The 19,521-nt window shown below is 39.3% G+C and overlaps 1 protein-coding gene across 3 annotated transcripts in view; it reads right to left on the bottom strand.

Annotated features, from left to right (window-relative positions):
• The window catches only part of ITPR2 (inositol 1,4,5-trisphosphate receptor type 2), a 252,076-nt gene that overhangs the window by 139,883 nt on the left and 92,672 nt on the right, over positions 1 to 19,521 (bottom strand). For all 3 annotated transcript variants that reach the window (XM_057427842.1, XM_057427851.1, XM_057427858.1), the window contains 7 exons: positions 13,383 to 13,576; positions 10,466 to 10,598; positions 9,681 to 9,738; positions 8,022 to 8,187; positions 5,848 to 6,021; positions 671 to 760; positions 402 to 527 (listed from right to left, as the gene is read on the bottom strand). In XM_057427842.1, the coding sequence (XP_057283825.1) occupies positions 402 to 527; positions 671 to 760; positions 5,848 to 6,021; positions 8,022 to 8,187; positions 9,681 to 9,738; positions 10,466 to 10,598; positions 13,383 to 13,576 (941 nt within the window). The remainder of the gene's footprint in view (positions 1 to 401; positions 528 to 670; positions 761 to 5,847; positions 6,022 to 8,021; positions 8,188 to 9,680; positions 9,739 to 10,465; positions 10,599 to 13,382; positions 13,577 to 19,521) is intronic.

Here is a 19,521-nt window from a genome sequence, read left to right as displayed (position 1 = left end):
TTTGCCCGTTTTGTGCACCTATGAGAGCACTCACATCAGCACCCAACCGTGGAATTCAGGTACCCTGCCAGAAGTTCCATTAAATCAGTACTTCTTACTGTGCAGTGACTTGCAGATCTAAGGTTTGCCTGATTCAGGACTGGGAGGATAGCTCAGTGGCATCCAGGTACATGAGGCAGTAAACATTAAATTCTTAACAAAACCCGTTCTATGCAGACAGCCATATTTAAACCTAGGCCCAAACCCATTATTCTTAAGGCAGAAAATGGCATCATTATCTCATGTTTGTACCGTAGTTGCCTGAATTCAGTTAAAAAAATATTCACATTGATTCTTGGGCCACTTGAGGCCTTGCCCTTTATCGAGTTCATGTTCTTTAGCACTAGAATTATGAGAATAACCTTTTCATAGGGTATCTGCAGAAGGTCCAAGACTACCAAGTGGGCACCCATATTTTTCAGCAATCGCTGCTGTTGATTCCGAGATTTTTTATTCTGAACACAAAGTTTGCTGAGTCGAATCAAAATCTATAAATAAACAAACAAACAAATAAGCATGGAAGGAAACAAAGAAGCAGTCATATTGCAAAACTAAACAAAAATTCATTCTTTTAAAATAGTTAATCTAGTTATCAAGCAAGCATGTGAAGTTTCTTAGCAGATATACCAACCTCTTTAACAATATTGTAGTTATTGCTTTTGTTGCTGTCTATCTGGGGTTTTTTGGTCCCATCCTGTATTGGACTCAAAATATTTGATTCCTATAACAAAGAACACACAACAAGTGAAGATGCCCTGCAATTTCCTCTACATGAACTAATTATATGTAATAACAGCAAGTGAAGAAGTGTTACAGCACTTCATAGGGAACAGACTTATCACATAATAAAAATATTCATTCATTCTTTATCCACTGGCCCATGAGGTCACAATCAAGTCCTTCCTTTGTTTCAAATTCCCAACATAATTTGAGGCAATTACTCTATGTGTACATGCTTCTGATCCCCCTAAAAAAGAATACATTCCTAAATCATGGAATAGATATCCAAGGAAATTCAATACTATGAGAATAGGGACAATAAGTATATTTCAATAGCACCACTCCTTCAAAAAATCTCAACTACAGCTAGAAAGATTACAAAGTCTCTGTATGTGAACATTAGAAAGTCTGGAGAAAGAGCTTAAGATGATCTCTGTAATTAAGATGAATAGGTGGAGTTCTCAGCAGTACAGGAACAAGTAGCACATGGAAAGTGGAGATGTTCCTCCCATGAAGAGGACGCTTCTGTCCTCATCTCTGGATGAGGCAGGAAAGGATTTAAAAGCAAATGAGAACCTTATGTTGTTAAACTGCAACATCCAGTCATGATGCTGTATGCTCTGGGCCTTGGCTCTTAGAAAGCCCCAGCTGGGTATGATAAATAAGAGAAATCAAGTCAGCAAGTAACTGCCAACACCCACGCACCTTTCCATGCATATCTCAGTCAAAACATGGAAGAGCATCCACACAACTACTGTCACTTAGAATACTGGCAGTGTTTTGTTTTGTTTTGTTTTCTGCTGCCAGCTATGGGAAGCCTTTCTTAACTGGAAATACAAAGAACTGAAAGATTGGACTTTGGATGCTGAAATTAAGCATGTAGAAAAACTGCAGCAGACCTTGTGATTGCCTCACAGTATAACCACAAGGATATAAACCAGTGTAATAGCATGAAAAAAAGAAGAAACAGGTGCACTTCTGAGTTTCATCGTGTCCTCAAACTTCCTACTGTTTTAGAGAAGAAAATTATGCTAAACCACACACGTGCACGCCAGTCTGAATGTTTATACATCTTGAAACCTCTCTCTGAACTTTCTTAGCTGATGGTGAAGATGAAGGGTTCTATAAATCCCAGCTGGTCTTAATTTCCAATGGGGCAAGAACAGCTGCACCACTTGGCCATGGAAGCTGTTTATAACAGTGTCAGCACTGCTGTTCAGCATGGTCATGTTGATCTATGCAACAACAGTGGATTTTATTTGTTTAGGTTTGTTAGTATGCATACTGCCTTCTCTTTCGCTGTTTGAATCAATACTTTGGAAGGAGTTTCAGGCTTTTTGCTATAATTAACCACCTTCCTCTGTTCTGGGACTGTGGATTAACCAAGATTAATTTACCTGTTACTTTTACCAGCATTCTTCCTCAATCAGTGTAGTTTTATAATCCATGTGAACTATATGTCTTTTCTGGAAGCACTGACCAGCATTAAACTGCTGAATCTATCCTTTCTCTTAACAAAATAAAAGCCTGTTTATTGAACCCATAAGAGCATGCCAGCGACGTAGTTATCAAGAGATGATCACACCACTGGGATACCAGAGACATTCAGTTGCACATCTTGCCTTGTTAAGCCCCATGACAGACATTCTCTCTGACACTTTTCCATAGGGGACAGGAAGGCATAGACATCACAGCAAGAAAGGTTCTCTTCTGAGCACCCCACCTTTAGGAAATAGTATTTTCTGAAGACTATTTCCTTTATTCGTAAAATTCCCAGAATATCACTGTGCGCATAGTCACAGGAACCTTTCTTTCTAGCCCCCCAAATGGAGCCTCAGATTCCAGCACTGAGTCCAAGCGGTTCCCAGCCGCTGAAACAGTCTCACTCATCCCAGCAGGAGAGCTGTGGACAGCACTGGACAGTGTCACGCTAGCACAGTTTTGCCTTCTGCAGCCTGTGTTTACTTACCAGGGGAAAGAGGGGCAGTCTCAGAAATTCCAGTTCACAATCTCAACTTATAGGTGACGTTTAAGGCGCTTGTTCAAACAGCCCCAGAACCAAAGCAAACTGCCACAGACCAGAAAAGAGGAGAGCAAGGGAACACCAGGTGCTTGAGGGTGCAGAAAGTTTATACAACTTTAAAGGTTGCTGAACTTTCTCAGTGGATGGTGAAGATGAGAAGCTCCATAAATGCCACAGCACTATATTTCAGCTCCACCTGAGAGTTCTTTCACAAAGACTGTCTGTTTCTCCTCCTCATATCTGTGCTTCTGGTGCTACAGGACAACAAGAGCCACACTTTCCATGGGCTGTGGTATCTATACAGACTCATAACATCTTTACACTAGAGATAACCAAGTAAACAGGCTTTATCTGCTTTTTCCTTCTCAAGGCAAGCTCAGTTGTGTGACATCAATTTCAGCATTTCTTCCTAATCCTCTATGGTATCTAACATGTCTGACCTAACTCCAAGCACTGCTTCCTGTAATTCTGATCTCCAGTTCTTATGAAGAAGATCCTGCATGGATGGATGTAGGCTTCATTGTTCTTCCTGTGGAAAACTCCAGATACTTAATTTTTCTACAAATACCATTTCTGGAGTCAAATGATTGCAAAAAAAAGCAGAAGTCTCTAGCCCCCTCCCCAGGTTATTGTAGAAAAGTGAAAACAATGACCTCAGAAGACTCAGAAGCCAAAGGGCAAAAAAAAATGTATTTTATTTCTTTTTAAATTCTTAAGCCAATCTTGCAAAGTGCTTCAGCAAGGACAGAAACTTGGGCTTCACGTAAGACTGTTCTGGGATGTAATTTAAAGCCCTTGTGCACCCTTCAGTGTTGTTTGTAAAAAAATTAAGCACAGGCAAATGAAGCATATTCACTAAAGACCTAAAGGTTCATCCAGCTCAGTGCTGAATACCCAGCATCCATTCCAAGAAAGCATGGGATCTCACAGGGATGTTCATCTGCTTGAAGCTAGCCACCTGCTTCACATATTGTAGATTATGACCGGCACCTCACCTCTTGTGTCTGACTTCAGATCTCAGAGAGAGTATTCATTATCTCAAGTAGTTTTGCCAGGTACAAATATTTCCTGACTATAAAAAAGAATTTAACAGAGGAAATAATAATGGAACAGGTTCTAAGCTATTGTAACCTGGCACAGATCTCATGGAATTACAACCAGATGATCTAACCAGTTGTGCAGATTACATGTTACTGGTCTAATACAACAGTCTCTCAGATCCGCCAGAGATAATATGACACATGTACTGAAGTACTGCTAATCCATACAGACCCACAGATGCCTCGTGGGAAAAAAAAACCAACAAACCACCACTAAAAATCTCCCATGCTGATACATCTGATGCTTCTGCACAACTCCTCTTCCTGGAGTTTCTTTGCCATCAGGGCTTTCCATAGAAATAAAAAGGATTTTATTACACTTTTATAATTTATTATAGGTACATAACCCTGTATATATCCTGCTGCAATCCTATATCCTGTTTCCCCATTACCTTTCCCATTCATGAAATAAAGGAACATTTTCTTTCTTGCTACAGATATGCTTGAGAAAAGAAAACAGGAAATCCCATGTTTAAGCTCATAAAGTCCAGATTCCTCCCCAGTTCTGACACCATTAAATTCAGCTAAGTTATATCACAGGAAGAGTAGGACCTGCAATATCCCTAGAAACTAGGATTCTCCCTTGAAATGTTGGCTTTTCCCTCATATGAAGCCACCTAAGATCTGCTTTCCCATCTGAAAAAACAAGTGTATGTCATAGAAATATGCAGACATCCTGTCTCTTCTCAATGGCTCCTACTTTCCCTGAATGCATTGGCTTCACAATGCTGTATGAACTCCACTTGACTCCCTACCAAGCTTCCTCTAGCAGCTTCCGTGCCCATTTTCTTGCTACTAGTGAAGACTCTACAATGGAATAGAATAAGGAAAGTGGTGTCTCAGAAATGGCAGTTGATCATCTCTCCAAACTTCCTCTGACAGAAATGGAAAAGTGGAAATAAGTACTGGTGCGTAAAGCCTGCTCTATCTACTGTTATGTCACAAACCTGAACCATAGTAACTCTTGCAACACTTTGCACTGTAAGATTCATACTGGAGTTATGTAATTACATGAGGACCTCAGATTTCACAGAAAAACAAAAATAAAAAAATTAAAAATAAAAAAAATCAATTACAATTTTGTCAAAATCAGGTATTTGTGGCTCCAGATTCAAGTTCTAAAGCTTCCCAACTTCTGGTGTGACAAGGGTTAAAAAAAACCAGAATATTAATGTGCCTACAAAATCTCAGCATTCTTAGGTGAGTCTTAGGTTTGGTGGAGAGTGGAATTACTTGTGTAATATTTGAAAATATGGGTTTGATTTTACTCCCCTTCCCTACTTGCAGGAACAGATACTGTCTGCTACTTCTACAAGAAATCTGGACAGGGGCTTTTTACATGGGCATGTAGTGATAGGACAAGGGGGAATGGCTTTAAGCTGAAAGAGGGGAGATTTATATTAGATATTGGGAAAAAAATCTTTACTGTGAAGGTGGTAAGCTGCTGGCACAGGCTACCCAGAGAAGCTGTGGCTGTCTCATCCCTGGCAGTGTTCAAGGCCAGGGTGAATGGGGCTTTGAGAAACCTGGTCTAGTGGAAGGTGTGCCTGCCCATGGCAGGGGGGTTGGAACTGGATATGCCTTAAGGTCCCTTCCAACCCAAACCATTCTGTGATTCTATGATTCTTTCTTCCAGCAAGTCAGCACAACTCCCACCAACAAGTGATCCCTAGATTACTTCCTTGGCCAGAGTGATGCCATGCACTATGGCTTGTTTGCTAGTCAAGAAGGAACGTAGCATAGCTCTGTGACATAAGAATGCAGTTACTGGAAGCAGTGGGAGAGAATACTGAACAAATTGATAAAAGAGGTTTTATCTCCTATTTTATCTATTACTAAAGGTCAGCCAGAATCCTGCACAATCTCACTTTGCTACTTTGATTAACCAGACCACAAATTTGCAGTTGTTCATTAAGCTACCTAGCAATACTGAAACAATTCTAACAACAAAGTCTTTAGTCCCACCTCTATTGGCTCTTCTCCCCCTTTGGTTTGATTGTCGCCCACCTCTCCACTCTCATAATTGCTGCTCTTTTCAACCCACAATTCTGATTTTTCTACAGTCAGACGTAGCTGATCAAGATCAGCCTTGATTTGCTTGTAGTTATCAACATCTTGATTAGACACCAGCAGCTGAACCTGGAAATACAGAAAATCGTAAAGCTATTACAGCACTAGCACCAGCACTCATGCCTGAGTAATTTGCTTGATAGTTTCCATTCTAAGACACTCTTTCCAGGTGCTTTATGTAACCTTCCATATGAAATTGAAACATGGCACACGCAGCATTTTTAGTCCTCAATCATCAAGAACATTTAACAGAGGCAGAGACTAGAGTTGCCCAAAACAAGTTAGTTTATAAAATTCACAAAATTCTTTCACCTTCCTTAATACACTGCAAAACATTTTCAGCACAAACACAGATTTACAAGCTCTTGAGTTCTATGCAGGGTTAGCGCTGATGCACTGATTATGATCCTCATGGCATTAAAACAATACAGTTACATGGTATTAAAGCAATACAATTAGAAATAGCTTATACCACCAGCACAGCACTTCACAAGTGGGAAAAAAAAAAAAAGGATGGTATAACAAGGAATCATGACATCCAAAGAAGGGTCAGAATGGCAACTTTAATGACCACCTACATCACCAGAATCAAATAGTGAAAAACAACAGATTTTAACACTGTTAGGCCAGCTTAAAAAACTTGTTTAAATATAGCTCAGAAACTGACTTTCAGGTTCATGTAATTTTACATCTGAGTGGTTGGCTTTTAGCTTTTACTAAGATTATTATAATCTTTTCTTATTTTTTTTTTTTTTTACTCTTTTTTCACTGTTATTTGTAGTTCTTGATTTAACATGATCTACATATTTCCTTACTTGGTAATGCTCTTTGCTCTACTGAGATTATTAATGAAGATAACATTCCCCAAAACCACCAACAATCTTTACTGCAAATCAATAAGCACTATTAAGAAATCACACTTACATAAAAGATTAAGGTCACATGGCAGACAAAAACAATGACAGGCACATTCTATTTCTGAAAAACATCACTACATGCAGGCTAATATTCACTATTTCATAACACAAAGTTTTCATCATCTTCTCTCTTAGCTTGGTAAAACCTTGTGATTTTACAGAATTTATGAATGCTGCTCATCCACGGACATTCGTATTCCATGTTCTCTACAGTCTTTTTTTGTTATTTGCCAATTAGACTTTTCTATCCTTTACAAAAACATGTTAAGCTACTCAGTCCTTGCTGACCTCAGAATAACAGCTATTTATGCAATGAACCAGCACGGCCTAACTTTAGCAATATGGTGGGAAGCCTTTCTACTACACTGCAAAACATTAAACAAATGCTTTCCAGGTCTTTATCGTTCATCTGTTTTTAAACAAGAGAAACCTCCACATGTTACATAAGGGTGAGAGAACATGCTATCAAACTCCTGAAATAAGTATTAGATGGTATTATCAACATGCGTTACAGAGGCTTACATAAAGAGAGATGTTCCTGACATCCAGCCCCATGACATCAGATCTCCCTATCCTAATCCACTGACACATGGAGCCTGCACATGCACTGTTATCAAGCAGAAAGAATAAAAGCTGCAAACAGGTTTGGCTCTATTACTCTCTTCCTGTTATTTGGGCCTATCTTTACCATGCAGCGGAGCACAATGCAAAGACACCTGAATTAGAACTAGAAGCACCACATGAATAACAAGAGAGCCTTAAACCAGCCTAAGCAGCCCTGAAGACAGAAAAGGCTTATTGCTGACAACAGTGCACTGCCTGCAGAACACGAGCTACTAACTCTTGTCTCTGAGGGATCACTACTAAAGCATGTCTCACTGCGAGATGCATGCGTGTCCCACCTGTCACCAGGGACCTATGTTTTCAGTAACGGATGCAATGCCAGAAATATCTATTTCTGGGTGCACAGCCATAATACACATTAGCACATATGGTCAAATCTAATGAAAACAAAACAAACAAGCAAACAAACCTCTCTTGAATTTGGGCCTCTAAGGAAATAATTAACAGCGATTTAGGGAAGTAAAGCAGCCTTTGGAAAGACTTTCCCTGCAGTCAATTTTCCTGGAATAACACTATGCCCATCCGTACCTGTTTAAATGCTTGCAGAACTTCTGCTCTCTGGCTGAAGTGCTTAAATAGCAGGTGCAGAGCACCTGAGAGCAAAGGAGGGTAGTCATGCATGATGAGGTGAATGAGGACCCGTAAAAAAGTTCTGCCTCCTTCATCATCAAGCTGAACTGCATTCTTCTCCTTTCTGAAACAGAAGGGGGGGGGGGGGGGGGAAGGGGGAGGGGGAAGGACCAAATAATGTAAAATAAATAAGAAAAAAAATAGAAGTTTTTGACACCATCTTCATTTGAAAGAGCTCTTAAAACCAAAATCAAATATGCTGCAAGAAGGCAACTATAAACATTAATTTAACATATTTTATAAGGACTTCAATCCTACAGCTATATGCTGTTGCAGCAATCTTGTAGTGGAACGGACACTGCAAAATGAAAATAAGTATGTATGAAATGTGTCAAATATTGCAAATAAAACCCATATTGCAAAAACCTTTGCTTAAGTCTTGAATAAATTGTCCCAAGCTCATCCCCCATCCAAATTAATTGAAGTAAACAACATTTCATCAGAGATTAATTTGGCCCTTTCCTTTTTACTCCTTCACTTTTCATCTATTAAAATTTCATTTAAGAAAAAATAAGCTCAAAAATAGTAAGAATTGCCAAAAGCATCATATTTCTGGAATCATATTCATAATCTGGAACGGCAGAAAGCAGATTTACACTTAACATATCAAAGCAGAAATAATGTTTCCAAGAAACCATTCAGTCTCTCTGTTAAAGATGCAGATGCCAAGAGCTGTGTGTTGTTTTACATTATGGGAGTTCAGGGAGAGGACTGGAGGCATTGCTTGTGCTGGTAAAGATTGAGAATGCATAAGGGACTGAGAGAGGAAAGATCAGAGTGCCCATAGTGCAGATCCTTCTCCCTAGCTCCAAGAAAAACTTTGAAGTCTATGGCCTTGTCTAAATGGAATTCATTTTTACTGGTATAATTATAATTATACCCATAAAATTAAACCAACATAGTGATAATGATAATAACTCTCCAGCGTGGATATTTTCTATGTTTTTTTTATGTTCCCAGTGTAGCTGAAATAATTTCCAAAACTCTGCAAGCATAACTTGTGATCTGCAGGCCTCTGGTGGTCCAGAAGATCATGGCAAGTGGTCCACAGTTGACTTGAGGAGTCATATGAAAGAGACTATTGTTGACATCAATTTCTAAACAAGTTCAAACACAAGGTGCAACGACAACTGGTCATGTGGTCTATGAGAAATATTGAAGGTCAACAGTTACCTCCTGATCCAAGAAATTTGGGGCTACAACCATAAAGTACATGAGAAAAAGGTTTTTCTTTAAAAGCATCCACGTAAGACATTAGAAGATAAATACTTAGTGTGTTTTAGCTCAGTATGTACAATGTCCCCTATCCGCCTCTGGAAACATGACAAAAACCTACTAACTCTCTTACAACTAAGACGGTGGTCATTTCCAATCCTGTGGCCACCCATACCAACTGGGCTATTGTTTGAAATCCAGATCTTCTCTGGCACTTTTCTGTCTATGTACAGGTTATGTAATAAGCAGCAGCCAAAGGAAGAGAAAGAGGTATGAAAATATGCACGGAATAAACAGAGATTGACCATGAGAAATATCAACATGAACAAACAGAGAATGTACCTGCCAGCAAACATGGTCTCAGCTTGAGCTGCAATTTCATCTATATCTGGAACAATTGCTGGAAAAAAAATTAAGAAGAAAGAAGACAGTGATATTGTTTAATCTGCACAGCAAAATGGAACTATGGAACTCTTTAAAGTAGATATTGTCAAGTTAAGGTATAACTACACATTCCTCAACTGGGTAAAATTCATTATCTGCAAGAGTAGTAGAAAAGAAACAGGACATGGGCTAATTGGGGTTAAATTGCGTATTACCATTATTATTACTAAGGAAGAGCCAAATTGTAGTGATGAACCAGAGCCCCATGGTGCTAGGTCATCTTCAGGGACCCACAAATGATACAGAATCAGAAATACTTAATTTTATTATTTTTTATGAGAGTCATAAAAACAGCAGTCAGCCTTTTAAACACTTCTGTGTGCATGGAAATGCTCTGGGAAAACCACTCAATTCCCATACTGCATTTACCTTACTTAAATCAGTCCTCATCCAACCCCAACCATTTTTTCATGACCTACCCTCCACTTCTTTATCATTTTGCAATGTTTTGGGAAGAGTACAAACAACAAAATCTATCGTCATCACGGAAAAAAAGAATCACATTTTTGTTAGAGGAGGACAGAAAAAAGAAAATTTTTCTTTTACGGGATTACTTAAAATTTTAACTTTGCCATAAACTTTTCAACTTGAAGCAGCATGCATCTTTCTGCTCTAGATGAGTTCATTGTTTGTAGTAGGCTTCACAGAATTATTTCACATTGCAATACAACAGCAACATTTACCTGAGGCAATCCCTGGTGTGTCAGTCGGGGATGTTGTAGAACAATCAACATTTTCATTGTTCTCCCCAAACTCTCTCTTATAGATAGATAGCATGTAGGATATTCTGTAGTCCAGTCTAACACTGAGAATAAACTACAAGAAAAAAAAAACATTTTAAACATGACTTTTCTGCTGCCATTTGGTAATATGGTTTAGGATGCTTCTGTGCAGGGATACTTGATTATTTAAACCTACAGGGATACTTGATTATTTAAAGTTAATTATTTTAAGTAAACATGACCATTACAAAATAAAAGAAGAATTCGTTACATTCATCACTTTTCAGCAATTTCCTTCTTTGCTCTGACCATCCTGAGACGTATTGAATTCCACCCCTATTGACTACTGAATACTAAAAAGCAGCTTTGATTTTTGGAGGGGCTCCAGCACACTTCCTTGCCCTCATTGTCTGCAAGCCACATCAGTACATTCAAACCCATATTGAAACAGCTGTTTCATATTTCAGCCAGACTTCTAATGCCCCATGAAGATAAGAAGAGGAGTGGGACTGAGACTAAAGACAACAGGCTCGAGGCTCACCCTCTCAAATGCTAGACAGCCAAGGGCAGCAGTGCTGTGGTAACTCCAGGCTCTCATGAAGTACAAGCAAGGTGGGGTCTTTCATTACACTGGTAATTGTGAGCTGAGGATGTGGGCAGCAAATACCATTTCCTTCATAAGCTTCCAGTAGTGTTGCCGGCACACAGCAAAAATCAAAAGTTTGGTTTGGGGAGCTAGCACTGTAATGACAACAGGGTTTCCCCTCACCCAACACTGCTTTCTTGTGATTATTGATGCCTTTTCTTCTTCAGCTGTGAAATCAGAAACTCATACAGGAAAAATCCTAATTCAAAGCTGGAAGTGTTGCTTTTATCTTGAAACAGGCAAATAACTAGGCTGGAAACATTAGTAGCAATTTAATGACTGACACATACACATCTGACACTTCAACAACTGACTGCCTATCGACTGAGTTTTGTTGTTTCCCACACTTACGCTCCTTGCCCACAGTAAATGCAAGCATACAGTGAAACAGGTTTAAGGTAGTTTAACATATTTTGCAGTCAGTGGGGATGAAAGCACATGTGTTAAGTTACCAAGACTCAGGTGACAGGTGATGACATAGGAAATGGTGGCAACCTGTTTCTTTGATCTCTGACTAGAGTCAGACAAGCTTCCCAGACCCAGAACACTGCAATAGGACTTGACTGGAACTATACCATCTAAATGCAATTAAAATACCAGTTCAAGAAATAATATCTTTGCTTTAAAATTTTGGTTCCATGATGAAGTTACCCCAAAGTTGTACAAGCAAGATTTTTAAAAATAAAAATTTCCTAAGTCAACTAAGTCTATCAGGCCATCTGTTTAATTCTGGCTGAGAGCAGGATGAAAACTCCTAAACAAAAAACGCCTCTACTTAAAGATGTAAGAGGATCTATTGAGAATTAAATTATTATAAACAGAATTATTTCTTAGAACAGAATAGCTTTAATCACTATTGTACTAGCTATGCATCATAATTCAACAAATCTAAAATATTCTTACTCGTCTTTTAGGGTAATAGCACAGTAATGAAAGGTACTGTTATTTAAATTAATCTTCCTTCATTGCATTGTAAATCTACCTGAATTAGTTTGTATTTCTTGTGAACTAAATTCATATATATGCACATTTACTGTGATTCACCAACATATGACACTTTGCAGTAATCTGCAATAATTTGGCTATATGACTAAACCATAACTAAGAAGCCACAGATTAAGGAATAAATTAGGTATTAAATGCTCTCCAATCGCAGGTGCTCTTGCACTGGACATGCAGTGAAAAGGAAAGGATGATCCAAAATGTGATTCTCTTGCCTGAGAACAGTCAGGGAATGCACAGGACAAGGTTGGTGTCCTAGAATCATCCAGTAGGCATCAACCAGTAAAGCAAGACAGTATGGACAGAAACTCAATCAAGGAAAGAAAAAAATGGAAATAAGACACAATACACATTAACGGTATTATTTAGGTGATACGACTTCATAACACACTGTCCTTCAGCATAAGCTTTAAAGCAAAGGAACTCTGGAACCAAAGTACGCACTACTAAGGATACTCTAACAATTGATAGTCTTTCAGATGATGAATAATTAAGGTAATTTAAATAATTTTAAACAGCCAGAACAAATTGAATCCTTCAAAAGCGACAATGGTACCAACAGATCCACAGAATTTATAGAAAACACTGAAACATTCCTTTAGGGCAAAAGTATTGCAGAAACTGGGACTTGATATATAGAAATACGTGTTCCACTCCACCTGGTAATAGCACAAAGTGAAAATTATATCTCAGGAGGCATGCTAGTGTTACACAGCTTGTCAGTTCAGCTGGGAAAACTAGCAGCCCACAGACTATTCCCAATCTAGCGGTGCAAATCTGAAACCCACTTCAAAAGTGCACGGCTTTGCATGCCTTCAGTGGGTGTAGGTCCAATTCTGCCCTTCAATACACTGTTATAACAGAAGAGTCAAATGCTAAGGTCAGGCAAGCTACCCCAGTGTAAAATGTGTGTTAATGAGACAGGAAACAAGGACACTGTCTTCAAAAAACATTAGTGAGGCAGAATAAAGGAGAAGTTCTGCCTCTTCACAATTAATAGTGACAGAGTTTCTGCAGCATCTAGCTCCTTCAAAAGTGAAGTAGTTGTGACAGAGTGAGGACCACAACTGTACAATTGTTCACACAGAAGAGCATTCTTCTTCATATCAAAGTGTTACGTTTAAAATGAACAGCCCAGTGAATAGTAAGAACGGAGGTAATAGAATTTACCACTGTGTGAATAAGAACTGTGAAATGGCTGCTATGTAATATTCCGCCAATCATTATTACCTGCAAAATCTCAATGATTTTCAATTTGGTGTCCATTACAATCACATCTTCACTGTCTGAGGTGTTGGCTTGCTTGCTTGGGTGAATGCTTGGTTGTGCATCAGGGGCACTAATGGGAAATATAGATCCTCTGCTCAGCACCATCTGGGTCATCATCTCTCCTACACCATGGATGGTCCTCATAACATTGTTTCCTATGCATTAAATAAAAACATGTATATATTTGCCATGAGTAAAGTTTGCTTGCAAAGCTATGTATCACACATACACCCATGTGGTCAAACACCTTTACAATCCTAACAGGCTTATTGAAAAACAAGCCCCTCCATTCATGATCAAAACTCAGGAGAAGAATTCATTCTAATTACCCAGTGGTTCAGGGACAAATTTTTACATGGATTTTCCAGATCATTTCTTAGAGGTCAACAGACTGAAAACACCAAAATATTTCCACAGGTCTGTAAACATGTTCAAGGAATCATGAAAAGTAGAGTGTTAAGAAATCTTAGTAGTTCACCTAATCCATTCCTTTGTCTGAAGGCACGTTATCTGCATCTAAGACGACTTCTGAAAGAAGTTTAACCTGTTTTTAAAAATATTTAACTATTTTATATTCCACATTAAACAGCTTCCTGAGGCAATTCCAGGACTTGATCATATTTATTGTTAGAAAACTTTTAGTGGTATTTATTTCATCTATTGCTGCAATATATGACCTTGCTTTGTGGACAGGCAGGAGTTCATTTTCCATGCGTACTCCCACTGCTGTCTTTGGCATGACAATTGGAAATAATATATGTGCTTGACAGTAAGGTTGCTCTTGGCACTGGAGAAGCTGGAAGGAGACTATCAAGTATCTTCACAATAAGAATAAAGATTTGAGGCTGTGCAAGTCTGATCAATCTCTGTAGGACAGGCCACAAACTAAAGTCAACTGATGCCACTAGCCAACCAAAAGGTCTCTTCGAAAGGTCTCAGGAGAATGCCAGGCCCTAAAAGGCTGCCCTGAAGGTCAAACTAGTAGCTATAATCACAGTGCCCTGCGTATATTATACCTGGGGGAAAAAATGTTTTACACTCATGTGGCAAGAACCTTTATGCCGTCTAGTTGCCATGATACCTGTGACTGGTGCCAGTTCAGCAAAACCTACCAAGACATACCAGCTGTTCCCCTAGATTATACTGGTCTTTCTGTATAGTGAATTTTGATATGAAAAGCATCTCAGTGAATCAATTACTATCTTCTTCCAAAGGTTGGAAAAAGAAAGAGTGAGAGTATCATGCTACCTACCTACATGAATTCATTTTCTTTCTTGCAAAGTACACATCTGAATGAAGGGAAAAAAGGATGACACCTTTTCTTCTCAGAAAGAGTGCCAAGACCTAGACTACACCAAAGGCAAACAAAAGAATGGAGGAAATGCAGCTTTGCTGAGGTAAGCTGGAGTAGTTCTTGTATGTCTTTTAGTACACTTTAATCACCATAGAGCTGACAAGTTTTACTCACATTGAAGAGACCCTCTTCCCAGATAATTTTCTGTAAAAAGCCAAACCAATATTTTATTATGTTAGCAGTATCCTCCTCTTATGCCCTCCTTTTTTCAATCCATAGAACTCAAGTACTGCATGCTGGGAAAGAGGATGCCTTCAGCCCCAACTTTAAAGGGAAAACACACAAAGAATTGGCTTTTTCAAAGTAAATAAGGCAGATTAGTGTCACATTTGAGGTCCCATTTGGCATCCGGTCTGGTGTGCGATCACTCTGAATTGGTCATTTGAAAATAGTACTTCAAGTCCCTACAAAGGAGGGGAAAAAAAAAACATATTTCTGACTTTGCATGATGTCAAGAAAAAAAGCAGCTAGATGTCAAACTAGGGTCTAGATCCTCACATCAGGCAGGCAGAGAGAGTTCTAACTGCTTACACCAGCATAAAACAAATAAAATCATTTCAAATACCCTTCGTGCTGCAAAGTGAAAATGGTGCATTTTCCTTTCAAATGAAATAAAACTATTGGGGAATAACATAGTATGGATCTACCTCTCTCTTCCTCTCCTTGCCCCCTTTCTCCTGGTGTGCTAAACATTTATTTGCATTGACCGTCATTCAGTACACCTGTGTAAAACTGGATTACTAAGTGGAGGACCTTCAAGCCTTAAAGCAGTTTCAGTTAAAATAACTTTTTGCATTTTCTTTGTCTCCAAGGCATGAAATAAATGCCCTCATTCATATCATCCCTTCTTTGACGCTGACTGATAAGCCCATGATGAGACCTACAGGTTGTGCAGCTGCTTCATGGCCTGTAATACCCCTGCTCTGCATCTCAATTGAGAAGTCATCATCCTCTCTCCCACAACATCCCTTTCACTCAGTTGTACAGAAGTGAATATAAATAGCAACACTGCTATTTGGAAAGCTCAAGAATTTTTAACAACTTAACAATTTGATTTTTAACAACTTCAGCCAATGGGGTTACCAGCTGATACTGAAAACACTTAAGTCTAAGAGAAATCCAGAAGATAATCTTCTCAAAAAATGGATAAAACTGCAGTTTGTCACAGATGAGGCAGAAGAATTCCACTTTATCTTGAAAAGTTTCTGCCCACCCTTCAGGACTGAAGTCCACTAGGTGTACAGTTAACAAAAGAAGGTAGTGTCTTTTGGACAAGGAGTCAGACATCATTTTGAGTGGACCCCATGCTCTTGGAGAAAGAAAGCCGGCATTTTGCCTAGAGCATACATCTTCCTTATTTCTCAGCTATCACTAGGGTACTGCACAAGCACTGAAGCGAATGGGATTCAGTTCCCTCTGTGACTGAGGAATTAGTCACCCCCTCTACATTTCAGGATCACCTTCATAAACAAGACTACTTTATCCATCTCTAAAAAGGCCAGTGAGAGGCCTGATATAACAAAGACACTCAGCTAATGTGATGATGGAGCCTATAAAAGCATCTAGGAAATAAAAAGAATTTGGATGACTGCTCTTCTTTCCCCTTATCCATGCAACACCGGTGGTAAAAGATGGTACAAATCAGTGAGCAGTAGTTATGAAGCTACTTCCCACCAGCATCAGTAATAAGGATAATCCCTCTCTTCACAACATTCCTTTACTACTGACCTTCATGCAACTGATCTAAATAGCTATAGGCAGGAAAGCAAAGGAGGATTAAGGTGGTACTTATTATCACTGCCATTTCAAATTGTATTTCGTTATTGCATAGGAAAGGATTTTAGTGAGAGAAAAGGGTACTTGATGCAGTTTAGTATTTACAGCTGAAATGGGTAGTGACTCAATACTGCATTATTTCAGTCAGTAATAAGGTGTCACGGATAAACCTGTATTGGAAAACTTTTAAACTAATTGCCTCATGTTACTATTATTTTCAATTAACTCAGAGCAGACTTTGGGAGAATGTTCCCAGAGTGAAATACAGCAACTGGAGCAATTCAGCTTTCTTTTCAGGAATAATATTTTAACAGCTGTATTTTGAAGGGTGCTGATGAAATTCAGCCATCTCTTAGGAGTAGACAGCAGGCACCCAGCACATTCGTGCATGGTAATGAAGCAGCTGACTTCATCCCAACACTGGGTGAAACTGCTCTGTTCTGCAAAAGAAGCCATGAGGATCATTCATGTACATAAAGAGTGGGCAGCAGCTTCTCTTCCAGAAGAACCCCCAATAATCAGCCCTTCTTGTGCTCAGTGTTATCTGTCCAGTGTTGGAAGTCCAGACCGTGTTAAGCATGGATTTAAATCTGTCACTCACAAACATGAGGGACCAGCAGCAGTCTTGCTAGTGAGTTCTTTCTCCTTTCTATGCTTTTGTGTTCTCTCGGCTTTAATACAGTTATCTCAGCAGGGAAGGGTATGAGCCTCTGAGGTAAGGCATGCAGAAAGGTTACTGCGGCTTAAAAAGTGACTGACTGCATGTCAGCTAAGCCTGCAACAATGCAAGACAAAATACACTGGCTCAATAAAAGAGACTTAAGTTCTTAGTACATATGCACAGAATGACTAAAATAATGGAGCTCTGATCTTAGTTACAGCTCCAAAGTCCTTCCTGAATATCAATGCCCAAGGAAACATTAACTTACTGGCTCAGCTAGTTAACTGAACTAAATGAGGAGAGATAGCAAACAGATGTGAACCCTGATTACTTTTCCATGGACTTTGCTACAGATACCCGATGAGAAGCCCGAGCTGTGCTTTCATATGGTACTGCCACCCTCAATGTGCTGACCACCAGCATTTGTTGTCTTCTTTAAGATCAAGGTATTAACATTTATATATGGCTGAGAAATGTTGCAGGGAGAGAACGGCCATTGCACTGTTGTAAGGTGCCAGTGTGTACATCCAAGCACTTCTCTCACTAGCAAACCACTGCAAAGTTGCTCAGAACTATGACTGACCAACAAAGGACAAGAACACAAGGCACTCTCCATGAATCGTCTTCCATTCTTCCAGCTTTCCTTTCCTCACCCTAATTCTTCCCCCTGCCTCCTCCTTCTGCCAAGTCAACTCAGATGTCAAGAACCTTCCGTAAGCAGTGAACCCATCAGGAATGCCTCCTGTTGAATGTGTGGTCTCACAAGGATAGCCAATGGAAGAGTGAAATCACTGAACACACAAGCAGTAATTTAAAGGAGCTGCAGACTGACAGGCACTGAAAGAAGAGGAAAGAGAAGAATGCCTGTCATGTTTTGGAAAGACAACTGTGCATCCTCTTTTCATTACTTGTTATTACAGTGATCACAACTTTCTACTGAATATCAGTTTCTGTCACAAAACTGTAGTACATAATCTCATACAGTTTGGCACAATTCACAATGCAGCGGCCTCTCTGAGAAGAAAGACTTTCCTGAGGAGTCAATTATGGGAAAAAAATAAAACCACCCAAGTAATCAGAACAGTGGGTAATTTGACACTTCATTTTCTATATAAACATATTTTCTTGATAAGTCATTTACTGGTTGCAGGAATCCTGAAAGCAGAATATAAAAGTAAACAACAATCTGCTATGTTATACAGTATGGATGGTAAGTGACAAAATACCATATTCAGAAAGAAAAACAACTGTCAAAGGCAGCTGGCAATTCATGCCTTTTCTTCAAAATGCTCCTAGCCAGTTGCTGTGCAGCATCCATGGTTTGCTTCCCAGTACAACAGCATTTCAGGTATTTCACAATTAGTGCAGAGAACCATACAGTAGCTTTATATTATTTGCCAGATGCATTAAGCCTTACAGCTCTGTTTGTGAAAAAGGTATTAATATTTACAGGTTTCCTACAGAATTTGCTCATAAAAACAGCAGAACCTACCAGAAACAGACCAAGAATCACACTTTATATCTTCATGAAACCATTTTTCATTACTCAATAACTAGCTGACCTCAGGTAAGACTCACAGAAAACCTAATGCATGACTTATGGGCAGAAGGTGAGGTCACTTCCATATTGTATACAGCCCTCAGAAGTAATGAGGCAAAACAAACAAAAACCCCAATAATAGGCAATGCACATGACACAGTTAAAACTCATCCCTTGAGTGAATCTGGCCACCTCAGCCTCCACTGACCTACAGTACATCCACAAGTCCTCCCTTTTTGCATACAAAATCATCACAGCACAGCCATGGTGAAACTCCACCAAACTTCACCTTCTTCTGACATTCTGAAGATTCTGTTGATGTTGCCTATCCCCAACACCACACAGCAGTGTCAAAAACACAACTTTCATACCATGGATGTTAGACAAAGAGAAAAATACATACATCAGCATGCTGGCCTTGAAGGTATGGGAATCAAGCCCTGTAGACAAGTTACATCTGTGAAATGGGTATCGATTCCTAGAAGAGGAATAGTCTCTGGAATCACATTAGTGCACAGGTCTCATGATGAGGGAAAGAATAAGGAAGGAAAAGAAATGGTCCATGCCAGAGAATTAAACTCTCAGACTGACCTCCCCCTTGGTCTAACAATATTCTCCACTGAACAGCAGCTGCTTCACTGCAGACATCTGTGATGAACACAGCTAATTTTCCTAAGGGTTAAATCTTTTTTCTCTTGTAACCCTCTTTTTTGTTTTTCATTCTCTTGTAAACTGCTGGCATGAATTATTGCTCCAGTCTGCCAGGCAG

The sequence above is a fragment of the Pezoporus wallicus genome, unplaced genomic scaffold (genome assembly GCF_028554395.1).
Source record: "Pezoporus wallicus isolate ANWC-B61680 ecotype Strahan unplaced genomic scaffold, APGP_CSIRO_Pwel_v1 scaffold_3294, whole genome shotgun sequence".
Lineage (NCBI taxonomy): Eukaryota > Metazoa > Chordata > Aves > Psittaciformes > Psittacidae > Pezoporus > Pezoporus wallicus.
This window is presented reverse-complemented; position numbering and strand designations above follow the sequence as displayed.